General features: G+C 42.3%; 1 protein-coding gene across 10 annotated transcripts in view; it reads right to left on the reverse strand.

Moving 5' to 3' along the window:
• Positions 1–22,867, reverse strand: part of SYN3 (synapsin III) — a 566,272-nt gene that overhangs the window by 422,789 nt on the left and 120,616 nt on the right. For all 10 annotated transcript variants that reach the window (XM_057301025.2, XM_034948980.3, XM_057301026.2 and 7 more), the window contains exon 4: positions 12,743–12,834. In XM_057301025.2, coding sequence (XP_057157008.1) covers positions 12,743–12,834 — 92 coding nt within the window. The remainder of the gene's footprint in view (positions 1–12,742; positions 12,835–22,867) is intronic.

Here is a 22,867-nt window from a genome sequence, read left to right on the forward strand (position 1 = left end):
GCATGGTCTGGCAGGGTCTCCCTGAGGAGGCGACATGAGATCAGAAACTCAGTAGGAGGTGCATGGGTGAGAGTGGTCACATCTGCAGAAATGTTTCAGGAAGAAGGAGAACTAGCAAGCGCCAAGCTAGTAACACAGACACCATGGACATGCTTTACACATACCACATCTATGAAGTGAGGACTCTGTCCCCACTTCAGGTGGGGAGGCCAAGAGCTAGAAATAGGGAGTGACTGATCGAAGGCCTTGCAGCTTGGAGAAGGCAGAGCCGGGATCCAGCCCAGGCGGTCTGCTTTGCCTACACAGGTGGCCTCTGTGCCATGAAGCCAGGCCGCCTACCTGGGCTAGTCCTAGATGCTTTGTGAGCTCGGAGGTGGGCACCAAATTCAACTTCAGGGAGGGAGAGAAGCGGGCACGGAAGCACAATCTTGATGGATGAGAGCAAGGTATGCGCCAAGCCAAGGAAGGCTCTGCCTTTCTCCTTCCCCTCATTTGGCCCCCAAGCTGCCACTTATCTGTGTGCATGTCCACCCAAAGTTGAGAGAGAGGGAAGCTCCACCCTCCATACACACGGGGCTCGCTCTGCTCACTCTGTTTTCCTCTCCACTCAAGTCACCTCCTCAGGAGGCCTTCCCTGCTTCCCACACCTCAAATACCAACTTCTCTGTTGCTTTTGCTTCACCTGTTTCTCATGACCTGCCCTTAGCCCACATATCTGCTTACTTATTGATTGTTTTCTGCAACTCTAGTATCAGCTCCACAGGAGCTACTGTCTATTTCATTCACCACTGTACCCTCTGTGTGTGGCACATAATGAATGAAAGGAAGGAAAGGAGGAAGCAGCTTAATGCATACAGAGACATTTAGAAGAGGTGAAGGGAACACTTTTCCAAACACACGCACAGGTACTTGGGAGTGAGTGCAGGAACTGTGTTCTATGTAATGTTTGCTGGAGCCTGGCACTCGAAATTTGCCTCTAATAAATTCTGTTGAATGAATGGATATCTGGAATTTGAAATTAAAAGTTCAGGAAGCCCAGAAGAATCTGGGCAATTATGTATGAAATAAGGAGTAAAGAAATGTTATTATAAAAATTAAGTTTCTTGATGGGATGTTAGAGAAGTCCCAGGATAGAGATTCAGGAGTCAAGGGCTCATTGTGGCTCAGGAGCTGATATGCTGGGAGGATTTGGAAAAGCCACCCTTCTCTCTTCCCTAAGTCACAGTTTGCCCATCTGTAAAATGGGGACACATAGAAGAGTCTAAGGGGCTCTTCTGACTCTGGAACTCTAAGATTTTATAGACCATCCCCTCCTCTGGAACAAGCCCATGCATCTCCCTCTTGCCCCAAACATCCTCCCTACAAACAGTAAGCCTGGGTGGGAGCTGGGGAGGGGGAGGATCTGAGAGTCTCTGATGCCTTTCGTCAAGGTCTTGCGTTACCGATGCTTCCTGGCTCCTGCTCTTCAGCCCTCTCTGAGGTCTGACCTTCTAATGAGCGGATGCACATTATCAGCCGCTGCGGTTTGAACGGGTGCCTATAATTTAGTGTTGCCTAATGCTGGAAACTGAGAGCAGAACTTGCGTAATTAGATTGGGGTCTCATTAACGTCTGCCTCCTCGGGTGTTTTTCATTCTTGGTTTCTCCTGCCCTGTATTTGCAGTCCCTTCTGTCTGTATAAACATGGCTGTCCCTTTTTATCTCTCCCTTGCGGAGCCAGGCTAGAATTTGGGTCCAGAACAGTGAAGGCACTCACAAAGCATGAATTTTAACATGCCCCGGGATGGCCCCTGCTCTGCTTTCTAAATAGAGAACCTGGATGTCTGGGTTGCGCTTAAGCACCTCGAGCTGGCTGGCTGGCCACCCTGGGTTTGGGTTTGGACAAAAACCAGAGGAAGGAGGGCTATCAAGACAGCTGCTGCAAATACTGGTGATTTAACCAACTTGTGTACAATGCTTGGCCATTTACAAAGCACTCCTAGAATCTGACCTTGTAAGCAGGGACTTGGTCTGTTTTGTTCACTGGTCCCCTAAGAGTTATTCTCTTTTTGTGCCCTCCTGACCCCATTCTATGCTTTTTCCACTCTTCTCTGCCCTGCTCTGAGCTACAGGAGATGGGTCCCTGTTGGCAGCATCAACTCAGCTCCCTTGCTGAAAGGTTTCTGCTTGCCTTTGGCCAAAGTGAGGCCCCAGCAGGAGACTGGAAGGCAGAGGGAGAGAAGGGGGTGGTACTTCTCTCTAGCGCCCACCGTGCTTTAGTGCCATGACTTTGAAGGTAGCTGAGTTCCTCCCCAGTTATAGCTTCAATGGACCAGCTCTCCTGCTCAAGTCTAGATTAAACCTACTAGATTTAGTCTAGAAATTCTATTTTCTCCTTTTGTCCCTTCACCCCTAGGGATAATGGTTTCCTTCTGTTGTCAGATTCTAAATACCTCACGTTCCCTTAGCCCCTCACACTCCTCTATAAGTTGCCTCTTCCTTAAAGTCTCTTTATTTAGACCATTTAGGGGTGAATTCTGTCTTTTGCCTGGTCCCTGTCTGATACAATACCCAATGTCTGAAGTGGTCCCTGGAACATAGTAGGTCCTTAATAAATGTTTGTGGAATGAATGCACAAATTTTCATAGATGACATCTCATGTCATCCTTACAAAAACTATGCAAAATAATATTATTACCTTTTACAGATTAAAAAACACTGAGGCTCAGAGAGGTAAATTCTCATACCTGAGCAATAGATTTTTAAGGGAGGGCAACACTCCCATACTGTACCCTGAATGAGCTGTAGCTTCACTCTGCACCCTGGAGAAATCTCTACATACTGCTGCTTTCTGTACGCCAGCCTGGTGTGGGCTCAACAGGACCAGAGGCTGGTGGAGTGGACAAAGATTCGAAGACACTTGGAAATTCACTCGGTATAGAATCAGAGACCTGGGTTCAAATCCAAGTGGTGCTACTTTCTAAAAGTGTGATCTGGGGCAATGAAATCAATGACAATGATTTAACTGTCCCAGTTGTGACTCAGTTTCTTCCTCTCTAAATGGGGCTATAATAATTATTATTACACACTTAATTTAGTGATTATCCTGATCCAGGCATTGTGTTTAGCATTTCACATTATACTAACTCATGTAATCCTCACTGCAACCTTATGAGGAGGTATTGTTATTATTATTAGGAGGAGGAGGAGGAGTAGTATTACAGATAAGTTACTGCCCACGGTCACACAGCTGCTGTCACCGTGACAAATCTGGGATGTCCACCAAGGCAGCCTGCAGCCTGCTCCAGAACTGTGTTCTTAACCTTCAGGCTATACTGGCTGTCTACATTATTATTAGGCCATCTCATGGGTTCGTAACAACTAGGTAAGAAGACCATCTATGATGGGCACTTAGTACAGCCCTGGTGCACAAGGTGCCATCAATAGTGGTGACTGACTTTTCCTTGTTCCCCACCTAAAAGTCAGATGCATGGATCCTCTCCATATTTTTCTTCCATGTCGTTGTTCGACTGTACTCTTGCATGGCATTCATAGTAGGAGACATATGGCTTCTTTAAGCAGCTCTGCCCCTTGCCACACACAGGCCTTGGAGCCAGACTGCCTTGGGCTTGAATCCTAGCTTTGCCACTTATTGGCTGGAGAACTGGATGTCATTACCCCATCCATTGGTGTTTCAGCCTTTTTATCTATAAAATGGTGATTTTAATAGCACACACCCTATAGAGTTGTCGAAAGGATGAAATGAGTTAATTCATGTTAAGTGCTTGGAGCAGTGCCTAGCACGTAGGAAATGCTATAAAAGTGTTTGCTAAATAAATAAAAGTTCATGAATTTTGTATGTGCAATTCAAGCTGGCTTAAACAAAAAGGGATTTTTTTTGGCTCAAGTCTGGGGATAAGTCCGGATCCAGAGCCTTGAACAACATCATCAGGGCATCGTCTCTCTGCTTGGCTGTGTGTTCCTTTACCTTGGCTTCATTCTTGGCAGATTGTTCACTCAAGGAGAGAGATGGCCACCAGCAGCTCCAGACATACATCCCATCCGCTCTGTGGTCCCAGCAGAAAACATGTGCCTTTCATCCAAGAGTTCTGGCACTGGCCTGGCTTGGGTCCCAATGAGATATTCCAATTGACTGGGGCCAGTCATGCGCCATCAGCTGCACACACCACACAGACTGCAAGTTGGGGAGGGGGTCACCTCAATGGAGTCCTAGGTGCTGTTTGTCAAAGCAGAAGGAATGGAAGCTGGAGAAAGCCAGCAATGATCTTCTCTGCCATCCATCCTGGTCACCTATATTAGTCAGGGTTCTCCAGAGAAACAGAACTAACAGGATATATCAAAGAGGAGATTTATTATGGGGATTGGCTCACATGATTACAGAGGCTGACAAGTTCCACAAGATGCTGGCTGTGAGCTGGAGAACCAGGAAAGCTCATAATGTGATTTGGTCTGAGTTTGAAGGCTTGAGAACCAGGAGTGTCAACCGTATAATTTCCCAGTCTATGGCTGGAGTCTTGAGAATTGGGTGGCTGCTGGCATCAGTCTTGAAGTTTGAAGGCCTAAGAACCAGGAGCTTTGATGTCCAAGGGCAGGAGAAGACAGGTGTCCCAGGTCAAGAGAGAGAGATTTAGCTCTTCCTCTGTCTTTTTGTTGTAGTGGGACCCCCAGCGGATTGGATGCTGCCTGACCACACAGTGAGGGAAGATCTTCCTTGATGAGTCTACTGATTCCAACGCTCTTCCAGAAATACCCTCACAGACGCACCAAGAAATAAAGTTTTACCAGCCCTCTGGGTAAATTAACCATCACATCACCATTCCTGAAGTTGCTCCTTGTGAGCAAGACTTCGGGAGATCTAGACCTTGGTCACAATGCATACTGGAAGTGTTTACAGGCAATTTCAATACAACGTCTACGTGTCTTTGAAAGAACACACAGCAAGTCAAGAGCACTGTTCAATATTCCTATTTTGGGAGACCATAGCTAGGACTTGTTATGGCCCTATATGCCTGTGGAAGATTCCACTGTTTTTATTTATTTGTTTATCAAACTTTTATTTTAGGTTCAGGGTTACATGTGCAGGTTTGTTATACCAGTAAACTTGTGTCATAGGGGTTTGCTGTACAGATTATTTTGTCACCCAGATACAAAGCCTAGTACTCAATAGTTATTTTTTCTGATCCTCTCCCTCCTCCCACCCTTCACCGTCAAGTAGGTCTCAGTATCTGTTGTTCTCTCTGTGTCCATGAGTTCTCATCATTTAGCTCCCACTTATAAATGAGAACATGTGGTATTTGGTTTTCTGTTCCTGTGTTAGTTTGCTAAGGGTAATGGCCTCCAGGTCCATCCATGTTCCCACAAAAGACATGATCTCCTTCTTTTTTATGGCTGCATAGTATTCCATGTATATGTACCACATTTTCTTCATCCAGTCTACCACTGATGGGAATTTAGGTTGATTTCATGTCTTTGCTATTGTGACTAGTGCTGCAATGAACATTTGCATGTATGTGTCTTTATGGTAGAATGATTTATATTTCTTTGGGTATATACTCAGTAATGGGATTGCTGGATCAAATGGTACTTTGGAAGATTCTACTGATTCCCCCCACTGAAGGACACACTGAGTCACAGGCTACTTAGTGTGTGTGCACATTCTCATGGGTCTGACATCCTGTAACAAATCTTGCTAAAGTGAGCTACCTGGCTGAGATTGTAAGCACCATCCTGGCCATGAGACAGAATAAATCTCAACAGCCATATGGGTCCCTGAACCCAGGCCTTTAGCTATACTGGCACTGTCTTCACAGCCCTGGCTACTCAAAATGTGATCTTCCAACAGCAGCATCAGCAGCATCCAGGAGCTTGTTCACATCCTTGCTGCTCAAACTGAGCCTGCAAGACCAGATGCACTGGCTTCACCTGGGAGCTCAAAGAAAACTCAAAATCTCAGGCCGTACCTGAAGACATAATGGATGAAGATCTGCATTTTAACATGAGATCTCCCAGAGGTGTGTACACACATTAAATTTCAAGAGGCACTGCTATATTCATTTTCTAGGGCTGCTGTAGCAAGGGACCACAAACTTAATGACTTTAAACAAGAGAAATTTATTCTCTCATGGTTCTAGAGGCTAGAAGTCCAAAATCAAGGTGTTGGCAGGCTGGGCTCGGTGGCTTATGCCTGTAATCCCAGCATGTTAGGAGGCCAAGGTGGGAGGATCGCTTGAGCTCAGGAGTTCGATACCAGCTTGGGCAACAGAGCAAGACCCCATCTCTACCAAAAATTTAAAACTTAGGCAGGCATGGTGGCATGTGCCTGTAGTCCCAGCTATTCAGGAGGCTGAGGTGGGTGGACCTCTTGAGCCCAGGAGGTTGAGGCTGCAGTGAGCAGTGATCGCATCACTGTACCCCAGCCTGGGTGACAGAGAGAGACCCTGTCTCAAGGAAAAAAAAAAAAGGTGTTGGCAGAGTTGGTTTTCTTTCTGAGGGTTTGGCAGGAGATGCCTGTCTCCTAGCTTCTGATGATTGTCAGCAATTCTTGGTTTGTCAATGTATCTCCCCAATCTCTGCTTCCAACATCACAGGGTGTTTTCCCCGTGTCTAAATTTCCCTCTTCTTATAAGGACACCAGTCATATTGGATTAAGGGCTCACACTACTCCAGTATAACTGCACCTTAATCATCACATCTGCAACAATGCTATTTCTAAGTAAGGTCACGTTCTGAGGTACTACGAGTTGAGACTTCATCTTTTTCCAGGGGAGCACAATTCATCCTACAACAACTGCCTTCAAAGTCTGCCATTCCTGAATGCTGGAAGAACTGCCAATTAGCAAATACCTGGAACATTTCTGTAACTTTATTTTTGTAAACAATGTTGTAAATTTAGGAAGAATATGGCAGGTCTAGAATAAGACTTGAAGATGTCTATTTTTGCAAAGTGATTCTTGTGTTCAGGCAACATACCTAGGAGTGTCCTCAGCTTTTCAGCCCGTCCTGCCTCAGTGCAGGGCCATGTTGAGAACAATCTGGGGATGTTTCCTACTTTGGCTGCCACTAGAATCACGAGGGGAGCTTTAAAAATACGAATACCTAAATCCCACCCTCAGAGATTCCAGTGCAATACGTCTGGGACACTGCTTGGGTATCAGGATTTTAAAATAATTCCTAGGTGATTCTAATCCGTAGCTAAATTTGAGGACAAATGGGACAGTTGTTCTTTTTTTTTTTTTGTGGCAGGGTCTCAATCTGTCATCCAGGCTCACGGCAGTGGCTCACTGCAGCATCCGCTCCCAGGTTCAAGTGATTCTCACGCCTCAGCCACTCAAATAGCTGAGATTACAGGCGCACATCACCACACCTGGATAATTTTTGCATTGTTATTAGAGACAGGGTTTTGCCATATTGCCCAGGCTTGTCTCAAACTCCTGATCTCAAGCAATCTGCCTACTTTGGCCTCCCAAAGTGCTGGGATTACAGGCGTAAGCCATTGTGCCCAGCCGGGATAGATGTTCTTGTTTTTACCTGTTACAAATGAAGGAGATCCAGCCACCCTTCCAAATAAGGAAGCAGGACACGAGTACAAAAAATATCAAATATGAGCACAGATTCCTAAACAATAGCATTTTAGGCTTTTTACAGTTCTTGTGTGCAAAATGAGGGTGCTATGGAGAAGTACATGAATGTATATATTTAGCATTATTCTCCTAATCTCCAATAATCAGGAACTTCTTTATGTCTCCTTATAGTTTTGTCCATTTTTGAAGTATATCTTGAGTTATTTTTATATAGTGCTTATACATTTAAAATTATTTCTTCTAAGTAAATGAATCTTTATCATAATTACTTCCTTTTCCCTAGTAATGCTTTTCACCTGCAAGTCTATTTTTTCCCCCAGACATTAATGCAGCTGCATCAGTGAGCTTTCTTTTGCTGCACAGTTGCATGGTATATTTTTCCCCTTTCTTTAACTTTCAAATTTTCTATATGCTTATATTTTAGATGAATGTCTTGAATGGAAAACATTTGGATTTTTAAAAAGTTACACTGATAACTCTTCTCTTTAATTAGTGCATTTAGTCCATTTACATTTAATGTAATTATTGGTATACATACACTAGTGACACAAATATTTAACAACTCCCAGAGTACTTTGTGGGGTTTGCAGTTCTCACAAATGACCATGAGAGGGCGAATCCAGAAGATGCACAGGCATTTATAGCCTTGAAGAGACAGGAGAAACCAGGCATTCACTCTCTGGGGTTCCACTATTACTTCTGAGGTTCTTCCCTACAATGTCTGGGCATCCTCTGGCCAGGGGAGAACAAGAATATGGGCTTGGGGACAGGAGTGTGGTGGACTGGGGGACACAGGAACAGTCTCATGGGGTTAGGGTGGCTGAAGTCACTCAGTAGGCTCAAGGCAATGGCTATTTACCTACCGGTATAGAAAAGTTTCAATATTTTAATAACCAGCACTGCTGTATAAGCAATTCAGAATGATATCAGATCAGACCTGCTGTTATATTGGGTGTAAATCAACCATTTACTTTGTGTTATTTACAACACCTGTTCTGTGTTGGTTTTTAAAGCCTGCTATTAATATATTTACTTTTTTTTTTTTTTTTTGAGACAAGGTCTTTCTCTGTCACCCAGGCTGAAGTGCAGTGGCGTGATCACAGCTCACTGCAGCTTTGACCTCCCCGGGCTCAATCAATTCTCCCAATTCAGCCTCCCTGAGTAGCTGGGAGGATTTCCGCTATTTTTTTGTATTTTTCGCAGAGATGGAGTTTCACTGTGTTGCCCAGGCTGGTCTCAAACTCCTGAGCACAGGCAATCCACCCACCTGGCCTCCCAAAGTGCTGGGATTTACAGGCGTGAGCCACCACACCTGGCCATGTTTACTTTCTTCCCTGACAATACAAGGGCCTCAGAATATCTTAATTCCATTTACCCTCAATCTCTACTAACTTAATGTTGTATATTTTAATCCTTCATATATTTTTAAATCCATAAAATTATTTTATTGTCTTTTGAAGACAATACCTATTAACACCACTTTCTTTGCCCTTCATATAATCTTGCAGCTCTATGTTAATCTGAGATCATTTTATTTTTGCCTAAAGTACATACATACTTTACAGTTTCCCTTTGTGAAGGTCTGTAAATGTTTTTATTTTGCCATCATTCATAAAAGATGTTTCTCTGAGGATAGAATTATAGGTTGGCAATTAATTTCTCTCAGCACACTGAAGACATTTTTCCACCACTGTTCTCAGGAAGCTGCCACTCTGTTACTTTAACAAAAGTACAGATGTTCCTTAACTTACAAAGGGGCTGCATCCCAATAAACCCATTGTAAACTGAAAATATCCTAAGTTGAAAATGCATTTATTGGCCGGGCACAGTGGCTCACACCTGTAACCTCAGTACTTTGGAAGGCCAAAGTGGGAGGATCATGAGGTCAGGAGATGGAGAACATCCTGGCTAACACGGTGAAACCCCGTCTGTACTAAAAATACAAAAAATTAGCTGGGCATGGTGGTGGGCGCCTGTAGTCCCAGCTACTTGGGAGGCTGGGGCAGGTGAATGGTGTGAACCTGGAAGGCAGAGCTTGCAGTGAACCGAGATCACGCCACTGCACTCCAGCCTGGACGACAGCGAGACTCTGTCTCAAAAAAAAAAGAAAAAAAGAAAATGCATTTATTACCCCTAACCTACCAAACATCATCGCTTAGCCTAGCCTACCTTAAACATTATCAGAGCACTTACATTAGCCTACAGTTGGGCAAAATCTTTGAACAAAAAGTCTATTTTATAATAAAGTGTTGAAGAGCTCATGCGATTTATTAATGTTCTGCTGAATGAGTGTCACTTTGTATCATCACAAAGTCAAAAAATTATAAGTCAAACCATTGTAAATTGGGGACCATCTGTAATCTGCCTTTTTCCCTCTGGCTTTTTCTTTCTAAATATCACTATTGAGTCTTGGTGTGGAATTATTTTTATTTATCCTGCTTGAAATTTGCCAAGCTTCTGCTTTCGGTGGTTTGGTATCTTTCCAAAACAATCATTTCTTCAAATACTGTCTCTGCTCTATTCTCTTTTACCTCTCTCTTTTGAGATTCTGATTAAATGAATATTAGGCCCTCTCCTAGAATCTAACAGTCTTTCCTGCACCTCCAATCTTTTTCTCTCTGTGCTTCCTTCAGGATAATCTCTTCAGCTGTACCTTTCATTTCATAAACGCTTTTTCAGCCATGTCTAATGTGATGTTAAACACAATAATTTTGATTACTCTAGTTTTCATTTCCAGAAGTTGTGTTTAAAAAAAAAAAAAATGGTTGTATCGGCTGGTCGTGGTGGCTCACACCTGTAATTCCAACACTTTGGGAGGCCAAGGCCGGGGGATCTCCTCAGGTCAGGAGTTTGAGACCAGCCTGACCGACATGGCAAAACCCCGTTTCTACTAAAAATACAAAATTAGCCTGGTGTGGTGGTGCATGTCTGTAATCCCAGCTACTCGGGAGGCTGAGGCAGAAGAATTGCTTGAACCTGGGAGGCGAAGGTTGCAGTGAGCCAAGATCATGCCATTGCACTCCAGCCTGGGCAACAAGAGTGAAACTCCATCTCAAAACAAACAAACACAAAAACCTGGTTATATAACTTTTTTTAGTGTCCTTTTCTCTGCAGATATCTCCATACCTGATTTTTTTCAATTTGATATGTATAGTTTTTAAAAATAACCTGTGTGATAATTCTAATGTCTTCTGTCTTTGAGGTTCTGTCTCCATTGTCTATTGTTCCTGTTTCACCTGGTTATCTTTGATTACGTGCTAGCTATTATACAAAAAAATTATTTGAAGGATCATTTGAAGCCTAGCTTGAAAGTGCCTTCCTTTACATAGGATTTGCTTTTATTTCTGGCATGTCTGGGATCACCATAAACCAAGTTCAATGCTTGAGGTTTCCTGGAGGGCCGGGGTATTCAAACTGCAATTCAAGCTGCGAGTACTTGTGAGGGCTCACCTACTTGTAATTCATGTTCACCTAGAAGCTGTAGTCCTTTGGGGAATCTCAGCTTATTGTGGAGAGGGTCTACTGTTACACTCCCTATTGTGAGTGGCCCTGAGTGTTGATTTCTGTCTCCCTTGCCTCCACTAAGCTCTCAAAACCAGTTGCAAATTTGGCTGACCTAGTGAATACTCTCAGGATACAGGTGGCTTTGTACTCATTTACCTGTCTGGGTTTTCATTTTCCCATCAGTCTCTTCCTGGTAATTCCTTACTGTCACACCAACTCTTAGAAGGCCTTTAAAGACTGTAATTATTTAGTATCAGTTTTTACGTTGTTTTCAGGGGAAAAGCTGGTCCAAATGACCTAGCCCACCGTTACTGGAAATAGGAAGCCAAATGTCTTTCGTGGCATACAGTAGGCACTCAATAAAGAATGGCTGAATTAGTTGAATTATCATAGTTTCCCAAATGATATGGTTTGGCTGTGTCCCCACCCAAATCTTATCTTGAATTGTAGCTCCCACAATTCCCATGTGTCGTGGGAGGGACCTGGTGGGAGGTAATTGAATCATGGGGGCGGGTCTTTCTCATGCTGTTCTCGTGATAGTGAGTAAGTCTCAAGAGATCTAACGGTTTTATAGAGGGGAGTTTCCCTGCACAGGCTCTCATTCTCTCTTGTCGGCCATCAGGTAAGATATGCCTTTCACCTTCCACCGTGATTGTGAGGCCTCCTCAGCCACGTGGAACTGTGAGTCCAGTAAGCCTCTTTTTCTTTATGAATTACCCGGTCTCGAGTATATGTCTTTATCAGCAGCATGAAAAAGGACTAATATGCCAAACATGCACCTTTTTTTTTGGATCTGTCTTTATTTGCAGAGGCTGTTTCCTACTCTTAGGATATACTTCTCTTTCACTACACCCAGTCTGAGGATGTCCACATTCAACCATTGGACCAGGCTCAGAACAAATGTTACCTTTTCCTCAAAGCTTTTCCTGTTTTCCCTCCTTCCCCAAATCTGAATCCTGGCTCTTCCTTCTCTAAACCCTCATGAGACCTAGTGTGTATCGTTCTCTGGGTACTTAACTAGATAGCAATGTATTCATACATGTGTTTATCTCGCCTACGGATTTATACATTCTTGTCATTTTTGGCTTCTGAAGAAACCCCTCACTTGCTCTCCAATTTGGCATAAATTACAAACAGATTTTCTGAACATATTATATATCTAGTGCTTTTAGTTTTGGTCTACTTGGAGAAGATTCTATGAACACTTAGTCTGCCATATTGCAGGAAGTTGAATTTCATTTATTCTAATAAACCTTCCATTCGTACCGCACTTCAGAGTTAACAGGGTGCTGTCATACATGTGAGTTTCTGTAAACTTTAGCAGCCTCTAACTTCAGTGCATATCATCATGCTGCAGATGAGAAGTAGAGGACACAAGAGACTAAATAATATGCCAGAGCAGAGCCTCAAAGCCAGAAATGGAACCCAAGTCTTTTCTCTCCAAGCCCATGGCTCACTTGGGGACACCACAGGTGCTGCCCGTACGATATGTGCCGCTGGTCATTACTACTGCAGCCACACCTGGGAAGCAGACATTCTGTACAGGAAAGTACATGTGGCAAAGGAGTTAGGTTGCAGGCAGTGGACGGAGGGGTGGGCTACCTGAGGTTCCACGTATGCAATTCTCAGAAGGTTCTGCATATTTTAGTCCTACTTACCTCACCACTTTGGTCCCATTTCTCACGACCTGCATGTCTACCATGCAGCCCCCAGTCACATAGGCAGCTAGGTTCAACTCTGAGAATTCAGCCTGAAGAATAAAGCAAAGCAAAAAAGGATTCATCAAATACCAATGGTGGTAACAACGGTTAACACATATTGGGTACTTAGAGGTACAAAGTACACCTTTAAAGCTCCCCTCAAACTTAGGAAGTTGCCGATATTATTTTCATCTTTCTTTTTGAAAGATGAGGAAGCTGAGGCTCTAAGAGGCCTGGTGGCATGTCCAAGGCAGCACAATTAATACAAGGCCAAATTGGATTGAAGCCCATGTGTCTCTGATTCAAGGACTTATGCTTTTAATCCTTGCTAATTTCTGCCTCTTTGAAGGTGGAAGAAGCAATTCCAGCTCCAAGACCAGAACATGCCAGATGCTGTTTGATGGGACATTTTCTCTAGATTTTCTTACCTTCATGCTCTACAGTAGTATGGCATCGTGACTCTGTGATTATTTATCTCTATTAATGGACCCACCCCCACCCTGGTCATATGCCCAGTTTTCTTCTCTTGGTAATGGCCCCTCCTCTTGCTCCATCCATCTGGTTACAGCAGCAGCACCATGTTTGTTCACTGACATACTGCCCTTTTGGTCACAGCTGATGGGGTAAGCATCTGACTCGGGGTGGAAGAATGAGATACTCTTCCCTGAGAGTTTGAAACTGATGAGTGAGTCATGCAGTTTCTTTCTAGGTGGTTGTATCTTTAATGCACAAACCATGTTTTCTGTCATCTGCACTGGCAAAGCACAGAAAACCAGGGTGGAGAGAGACAGAGAGAGGGAGGAATGTCACAGTCACCAAGAGAGGGGCAGGGGCAAGAGACAGAGATGTTTATGTGCCAGCTACAGACCTACCTTTGGATTTTGTGAGTTCATCTTTTGGGTTGCCTATTTGTTTAAGTGAGCTTTCGTGGATCTCTGTTGCTTACAACCAGAGTCCCATGGAATACATCCCTCTTACCAGATGACATGCTCCCTGGGATTTCTCACTATAACCACCTGTCTTAGTCCCAAGGCTGCTGTAATAGGTGGCTTAAACAGCATAAATTCATTCTCCACAGTTTTGGAGGCTAGAAGTCCAAAATCAAGGTGCTGGTAGGGATGGTTCCTGCTGAGGGCTATAAGGGAAGGATGTGTTCCAGACCTCTCTCCTTGGCTTGTAGATGGCCATCTGCTCCCTGTGTCTTCTTACATTGTCCTCCTTCTATATCCAAAGCTCCTCTTCTTATAAGGACACCAGTCATATACACTACCCTCACTTTAATGGCCTCACTTTAACTTGATTACCTCTTTAAAGACCCTATCTCCAAATAAGGTCACATTCTACTGTGGGTTAGGACTTCAACATATGAATTTTGGGGGTGACAAGTCAACCTATAATGCTATCGGCTAAAATGCATAGCACCAAACTGTGCCTTATACACAGTAGATGCCAAAAGCAATTTCTTTGGGTTTAATGGATAAACATAACCACTCACATGTATGAGGCACTCACTATGTGCCAGGTACCAGCCTAAGCATTTTACATATATGAATTCATTTAATCCTCGTGCTTGTCCAGATGAGGAAATGGAGGCAGAAAAAGATCAAATAACATGCACAGCATCATATAGTAGGTAGCAGAGCTGGTATTCAAACCCAGGCGGTGTGGCTCCAGGGCCTGTGTTTTTGTTGTTGTTGTTGTTGTTTCAAAGTTTCACTCTTTCACCCAGGCTGGAGTGCAGTGGCTCAATCTCGGCTCACTGCAACCTCTGCCTTCCAGTTTCAAGCAATTCTCCTGCCTCAGCCCCCCGAGTAGCTGGGATTACAGGTATCTGCCACCACACCCAGCTAATTTTTGTTTGGTTGTTTGTTTTTTAGTAGAAAGGGAGTTTCACCATGTTGGCCAGGCTGGTCTTGAACTCCTGACCTCGTGATCCGCCCGCCTCGGCCTCCCAAAGTGCTGGGATTAGAGGTGTGAGCCACCACGCTCAGCTGGCCCTGTGCTTTTAACTGCCACACTCCATGACCCCACTGTTAAGCTGAATGAGGCATTAGGTGGCTTATAACTGGGAATTTTAGGGACCTAAAAACAACCCATTTAAAGAAAAAAGTTTACATTGAAGGGAAATATCATTTCAAGGCAACTTAACTGTATCTCCTTGGAGTCATTTAACAGGAATTATGACCAAAGACCCAGCCATCTCCCCAGATAGCATTAGAGCAAACCGGGAGTACTTACACCTCTTGCTGTACTTAATAACCTCATTATGCTGTGGCAAGGCGAAAAGAAAAGATCACTGTGAATGAGTCCAGGTTAGTAAATAGTGGTAATGACCTAGTTATTAAGTTTAATGCCTTAAACATTCAGTCCCATCATGTTCAAGATTCTTAGTTGGCAAGGTCACAAAGAAGAATTAAGAAGAAAAGTTGTTGTTTATGTGCACAGATAAAAAGACATTAGAAGAAAGTTGCAAAACAGGATACCTGGTCACCAAATATATGCAGAGAGGGAGTGAAACAGAAGCTTGGAAGATAGAATCTCTGACTCAAAAGTGGCGAGGACCCAAGGGCTGTCTCGCTGCCCAAATGGAAAGAGAGATACCTGGAGAGAAGTCACACTCAGGCTTGGATGTACAAGTTAGAGGTTCATCTTGTTCAGATGTGGGTGTCTAGAGTTATTTCTCAGTTGTGGTTTATGAATAATTACAGGAGATAACTGCCTGGGTTGCAAGGTAGCCAGCTTCCGTGGGATCAAGCAGAAAGGTGGCCTAGCAAAGTAAAAGGGCATTCTTCTGTTATTTAACTGTCTAAAACCTTCAGCACCATGGAAATGAACACAGAGGTGTCCAAACCACCTTCCCTTCAAGATAGCTTGATAGCCTTTCTGGCAGAATATGAAAGAGCAGCCATTTGGAAGACTCTCACAAAAATTGTAGTGAATTGAACTGTATTCCTCAAAAAGCTATGTCCAAGTCCTAACCTCTGACACCTGTGAACGTGACCTCTTTGGGAACTAGGGTCTTTTCAGATGTAATCCAGTTAAGGATATCAGATGAAATCATCTTAGACTGGTGGGAGTTGCGGGGGAGGCACACTAAATCCACTAACAAGTCCTTAGAAGAGAAGAGACGAGGAAAAGACAGAAAGACACAGGAAAGAAGACCACGGGAAGATGGCAGCAGAGATGGAGTGATGCTGCCACAAGCCAAGAAATGCTGAGAGTGACTAGAAGCTGGAAGAGCCAAGGAAGGTCTCCCCTGGAGCCTTCAGAGGGTGTGCAGCTCTGCTGAAACCTTGATTTGGGAATTTTGGCCTCCAGAACTGGAAGAAAATAAATTTCTGTTGTTTTAAGCCACTAAGTGTATGGTAATTGTGGAACCTAGGAAATTAAAATAATAACTTTGGGAATTGAATGCAATTTCAGTATCATATTCAAAGTCACCAGGGCTCGAAGAAGGTCAATGTGGCCAGGTAAAGCTCCTTTATTCACTTCACCAAAAACATGCGCATAGAAATCTGCACCTAGACTCATTCTCTCTCTTTCTCTCTCTCTCTCTCTCTCTCTCTCTCACACACACACAGACACACACACACAATAACAAATTAGTTATTCACCTATATCGCAAAAAACGCTATTATCAGAATTACTTAAATATTCTGCATGAGCTAACCTTTTCACCACAAATTATTTTGACCTCTAAGGCTTTTGGTATGGTATTTTTTTTTTTTTTTTTTGAGATGGAGTTTCACTCTTGTTGCTCAGGCTGGAGTGCAACGGCGTGATCTCGGCTCACTGCAACCTCCACCTCCCAGGTTCAAGCAATTCTCCTGCCTCAGCCTCCTAAGCAGCTGAGATCACAGGCACCCGCCACCGTGCCCAGCTAATTTTTGTATTTTTAGTAGAGATAGGGTTTCACCATGTTGGCCAGGCTGGTCTCACAAACTCCTGACCTCAGGGCGATCCACCCGCCTCAGCTTCCCAAAGTGCTGGGATTACAGGCATGAGCCACTGTGCCCAGCTGGTGTGATAACATTTTCATACTACACATTAGGCACTGTGGTATGGACAAATGAGTACTCAGAGAGACTACATTCACATGTAAGCTGTTCAATATACTAGCTGATGAGTTTAGTGAAGTTACTGATTTGAATATCAATTTTGACATCTTTAAAACAGAGGTAATGATATCAACAATATCTATCTTTAAATGTTTTTGTGATGATTCAAGACAATGTACATGAAACATCCAGCACAGGGCTGAGACTCAGTAAATAGTTGCTATTATTATTTTCAAATATTCCATTGTCTTAGTAAGCTTAAACTGAAAGCATCCAAACTGGTGTACCCTGAAAAAGAACAACTCCTTCAAGTATTTATAACATATACATTTAAAAAATGTATGGAGGTGTGAAATGTAAAGACTTCTGCATATGGCAACAATGAAGTACCAGAGATTACATATACACTCCCATCTTAAACAACAATAAAGCCAGACAAACTGCATTACATATCAGTTTTCAGGAACTAGACAACAGGCATTTCAGGACTATGATTCCTGTAAGAAGGAACAAAATTATCCCTATGTTTATCCTAGCTTACTGCCTAGAGGCAGTTTCCAGGCAGCAGAACAGCATGGGAGAAGGCAGAGTTCATCAGTTTCACTGAGTTAAGGATACAAAGATTGAAGTTCAGGGTAGCCATGGCAGCTAAAATTTGCAGGACAGAGTATAGGAAAAGATGAATCTGCACAGAAAAAATAAAACAAACAAACAAACAAACAAACAAAAAACCTCACAAACTCCAGGGAGATCTATGTCTTTCACTGAGTAACTAATTTGAGCATACATGAAAGGAAAGTAATCGAGGCCAGGAAAAAGCCATTAGGAAACAATCTCCAGAATCCACAGAGCTGGGACGAACCCATGTGCTCACCAGCTAGAGGGTAAAGACCTTGTCAAATGGGTAGGTTACTCAAAATTTCATAGTGGGACTGAATTATCCCTGGCCAACAGCATGCTCTGGATCTAGGACGACCAGCTTGTCCTGGTTTGCCTTGGGCTTTCTCAGCTTTAAAACTAAAAGTCCCATTTCTCAGAAACTCTTCAATCCCAGTTTTATAGTGAAAGTCCCATGTCTTGGAAAACTCCTTAATCCCAGGCAAACTAGAATAATCAATCACTCCATGTAGATCTGTCCCAAGAAAAGCTTAAAAGCAAGTCTTGAATGGATCAAGTTTATTACAAGTAACTTAACTGCATCTCAGAAAAAACTAAACCACTGTTTAAAGGAATCTAACAAAACCCAGCACCCAACACATCACATTCACAATGTAAAAGTAGTGACATTCAATCATAAATTACAAGGAATGCAAAGAAGCAGAAGAATATGACCCACAACAAGGAGAAATCAACGAATAGAAACAGACGTGGAAATGGAGAGATGATGGGAAGAGCAGAAATGGAAGTTAAAACAACTGTTATAAAGAGGTTCTCAAGAATGTAGATGGAAACAATACAATGGGAGAGAAAGAAACATATTTTAAAAATTAAAAATGAAACTTGTAGAGATAAAAATTATAGTATCTGAAATAGAAAATGCACTGCTAGGCTTAACAACAGATTAGACACTTGTATCAGTCTGTTCTACACTGCTATCAACTACCTGAGGCTAGGTAGCCTATAAAGAAAAGAGATTTAATCAGCTCACAGTTGTGCGGGCTGAACAGACTTCTGCTTCTGAGGAGGTGTCAAGAAACTTACAATCATGGTGGAAGGCCAAGGGGGAAGCAAGCACTATCCTCATATGGCAGAGAAGCAGGAGAGAGAGAGAGAGAGCAAAGAGGGAAGTGCTACACACTTTTAATCAACCAGATTTTGTGAGAACTCTATCATGAGGACAGCAAGGGGGATGGTGCTAAATCATTTGAAACCACCCCCATGATCCAGTCACCTTTTGCCAGGCCCCACCTCCAACAGTGGGGATTACAATTCAACATGAGATTTAGGTGGGGCACAGAGCCAAACCATATCATGCTGCTGAAAAAAATGCTAGTGAACTTGAAGAGAAAACAATAAAAACAACCCAAAATGAAGCACAGAGACAAAAATACACACAAAAAAAAGCAAAGAAAGAAAAAGAGAGCAGAACCTCAGTGAGTTATGGCATAATATTAAATAGTCTAATATATGAGTAATTAAAGTCTCAGTAAGAGAAGAGGTAGGGACAGAAAATTTTAAAAAATATGGCCAAAGTTTTTCTACATTTAATGAAAACTGGACCTAACAAGTTCAATGAATCATAAGCAGAAGAAACAAATAAAATAAACAGCAGGACATATAATAATCAACTTATTAAAAACCAGTGGTGAAGAGAAAATCTTCAAAGCAGCCAAAGGGGGGAAAATACATTTTATATAAAGAAAAACAAAGATAAGAATGATAAACAGCTTCTTGTGAGAAAATAGAAAACCAGAAGATAGTAGTAAATCTTCCTTAAAGAGCTAAAAGAAAAAGAAAACCAGGCTGGGCGCGGTGGCTCACGCCTGTAATCCCAGCACTTTGGGAGGCCGAGGCAGGTGGATCACAAGGTCAGGAGATCAAGACCATCCTGGCAAACATGGTGAAACCCTGTCTCTACTAAAAAATACAAAAAAATTAGCCAGGCGTGGTGGCGGGTGTCTGTAGTTCCAGCTACTTGGTAGGCTGAGACAGGAGAATGGCATGAACCCGGGAGGCACAGCTTGCAGTGAGCAGCGATCGCGCCACTGCACTCCAGCCTGGGCAACAGAGTGAGACTCTGTCTCAGAAAAAAAAAAAAAAAGAAAAAGAAAAAGAAAACCAACCAAAAAACAACTGTCGGTATAGAATATTATACCCAGTAAAATTATCTTTTAAAAGTGAAGGCATAGGCCAGGCACAGTGGCTCATGCTTGTAATCCCAGCACTTTGGGAGGCCAAGGCAGGTGGATCACCTGAGGTCAGGAGTTCAAGACGAGCCTGGCCAACATGGCAAAACCTCGTCTCTACTAAAAAGACAAAAAATCAACAAGGTATGGTGGCACGCACCTGTAATCCCAGCCACTTGGGATGCTGAGGCACAAGAATCACTTGAACATGGGATGCGGAGGTTGCAATGAGCAGAGACTGCACCACTGCACTTCGGCCTGGACAACAGGGCAAGACTTTGTCTCAAAAAAAAAAAAAAGTGAAGGCACAATAAAGACTTTTCCAGACAAAGAAAAGTTGAATTTATTATAAGTCCAAAACGTGTTAAAGGAAGCTCTTCAGACAGAAGGACAATGATACCAGATGGAAATTTGTACCAATACAAAATAAAGAGTTCTAGATATGGTAAATATGTGGATAAATACAAAACCCTTATTTTTCAGTTTAAAAATATCCTATAAAAGATTATTAACTGTTTAAAGCAAAACATTGCAGGCATCATGGGAGTTTATAACCTGTAGAAGTAAAATGAACAACAACAAGGACACAAAGAAAGGGAATGAGAAATGGAAATATACCGCTGAAAGGTTCTCACAGTATATGTGAAGTGGAATAACACTATTTGAAGGTAAATGTTGATGAGGTAAAGATGTACATTTTAAACCATAGAACAGTGCCTTGAAAAGGAAATATAGATAAAATAAATAAAGCATACAAATTTTAAGTTTATAGCTTGATGAATTTTCATTTATTTATGCTGTGTAATCAATCCTCAGATCAAGATATAGATCATTTCTAGAACCCCTGAATCCTCCCTCATCCTCATTCCAGCTGATCTCACCCCCATACCATCATGCTACCATTTTAATGTCTTCTATCTCATAGATTAGTTTTACATGTTCGTGAACTTGCTATAAATGAAATCTCACAGTACATGCACTTTGGTATTTGCCTTCTTTCATATCTGTGATTCATCCATGCTGCTGTGGTTAGCAGCAGTCATTCTTTTTTAATTTCTGTGTAGTATTTCATTGTCTGAATATTCAATAATGTGTTTATCCATTCTGCTGATGCTAGACACCTTAACTATTTCTATTCATCAGCTACTAAGAAAAGAGCTACTATGCACCTTCTTATACATCTCTTTTGGTGGACATATACATTCATTTTCCTGGGGTATATACCTAGAAGTGGAATTGCTGGGTCAGAGGATAGGCATAGAGGATTTAGAAGATACAGATGGAGAATTTTCCTAAGTGGTTTTGCCAATTTACGTACCGTTAGCAATATGAGAATTACAGTTGCCCTTCTTCAACACTTTTTCAACACTTAGTATTGTCAGTGTTTTTAATTTTAGCCATTCTTCAGATGGGTTGTGTAGTAATAGTACATTGTAGTTTTAGTTTACATTTCTCTGATGATTAATGATACTGACCACTTTTTCATGTGCTAATTAACAATTTAGGTAATTTCATTTGGTGACGTGCCCGTTCAAGTTTTTTGTTCATATTTGTATTCTTGTTTGCATTTATCTTATTAATTTATAAAGGTATCTCAAAATATATTGTAGATATGAGTTCTTTGCTGGATATATTCATTTGGAAATTTCTTCTTCCATTCTGTGGCTTGTCTCTTAACTTTCTTAGTTTTTTAATGAAGAATATATTTATACACACACATATGTATATATGAAGTACAATTTAGTATTTTTTTTACAGTTAGTGTATCTATTGTCTTTAGCTTAAAAAATGTTTGCCTATCCCAAGGTCATGTAGGCACTCTCAATGTTTCCTGCTAGAAGCTTCTCTGTTGAGTATTTCACATTTAGGTCTGTAATCCATCTAGAATTTTTAAATATATACTATGTGAGGTAGGACCGAAGGTTCAATTTTTTTCATATGGTTATTCATATACCTTGGTACCATTTATTGAAATGAGCACTCTTTCTCAATAGAATTGCATTGGTACCTTTGCCAACCACCAAGTCACTTCATAGGTGGCAGTCTATTTCTAAATTCTCTATTTTATTCTATTTATCAATTTATCTATCCTGTTTCAAGTTGTCACAATTAATGTAGCTTTACAGTGAGTCGTGACATCAGATAGTATAATATTCTAAGACAGAAGTGACCCAAACAAGCCCCAGTGATGACAGGAGCAAAGGCAAGATAGGATGACCATCCTCTGTCTCCTTAACCTACTGATCAGAAAAAAAGTTGTCTTATTTGCTCACTGCAAAATACACATAGACACTGGTCAATGAGACGACCTCAAAGGCTCTGTCCTGAATAAACTGATTAGATGTTTCCCTAGCAATATGATTGACTAGACAGAATGTGTTCTACTACTCCTTGCTTTGCAACCAACCCACCATTGCAGCCAGACTTCTCAAAGACCTCCTCAAGGAAACCCTCACTTATCTTAAAGGTTGAAAAAAAGGTTTTATTAATTAAAAACAAAAAAATCCACAATTCTCAACAGCTTGTTAGCATGGTCAGCTGGTTGAGAGGGTAATAAATGGAGGAGAAAGCACATCTATTCTTTTAGATCATCACCTATACTGAGGACCGGCACTTATGGCAACTCACTATTGACATGCTCACACACCTCTAAAGGTTTCTCTTTGCTTTATAACGAACTTTCACATTTCAGCATATTTCTAAACATTCTTTAACATTTTAACTTCTTTTCCACCTTGATGAAAGCTTGAGCCCACTCTCTCATTTGTATTATTTTTTGCACATTTGTTGCTAGCCAGTGCATTTTTAAAAATTTCTTTCCCGGGCCGGTTCCAAGATGGCTGAATAGGAACAGCTCCAGTCTACAGCTCCCAGCATGAACAACGCAGAAGATGGGTGATTTCTGCATTTCCAACTGAGGTACCGGGTTCATCTCACTGGGGCGTGTCGGACAGTCGGGGCAGGACAGTCGGTGCAGCCCACCGAGCGAGAGCCAAAGCAGGGCGAGGCATCGCCTCACCCGGGAAGCGCAAGGGGTAAGGGAATTCCCTTTCCTAGCCAAGGGAAGCCGTGACAGATACCACCTGGAAAATTGGGTAACTCCCACCCTAATACTGTGCTTTTCCAAGGGTCTTAGCAAACAGTACACCAGGAGATTATATCCCGCGCCTGGCTCAGAG

Source organism: Pan paniscus, chromosome 23 (genome assembly GCF_029289425.2).
Source record: "Pan paniscus chromosome 23, NHGRI_mPanPan1-v2.0_pri, whole genome shotgun sequence".
Classification (NCBI taxonomy): domain Eukaryota; kingdom Metazoa; phylum Chordata; class Mammalia; order Primates; family Hominidae; genus Pan; species Pan paniscus.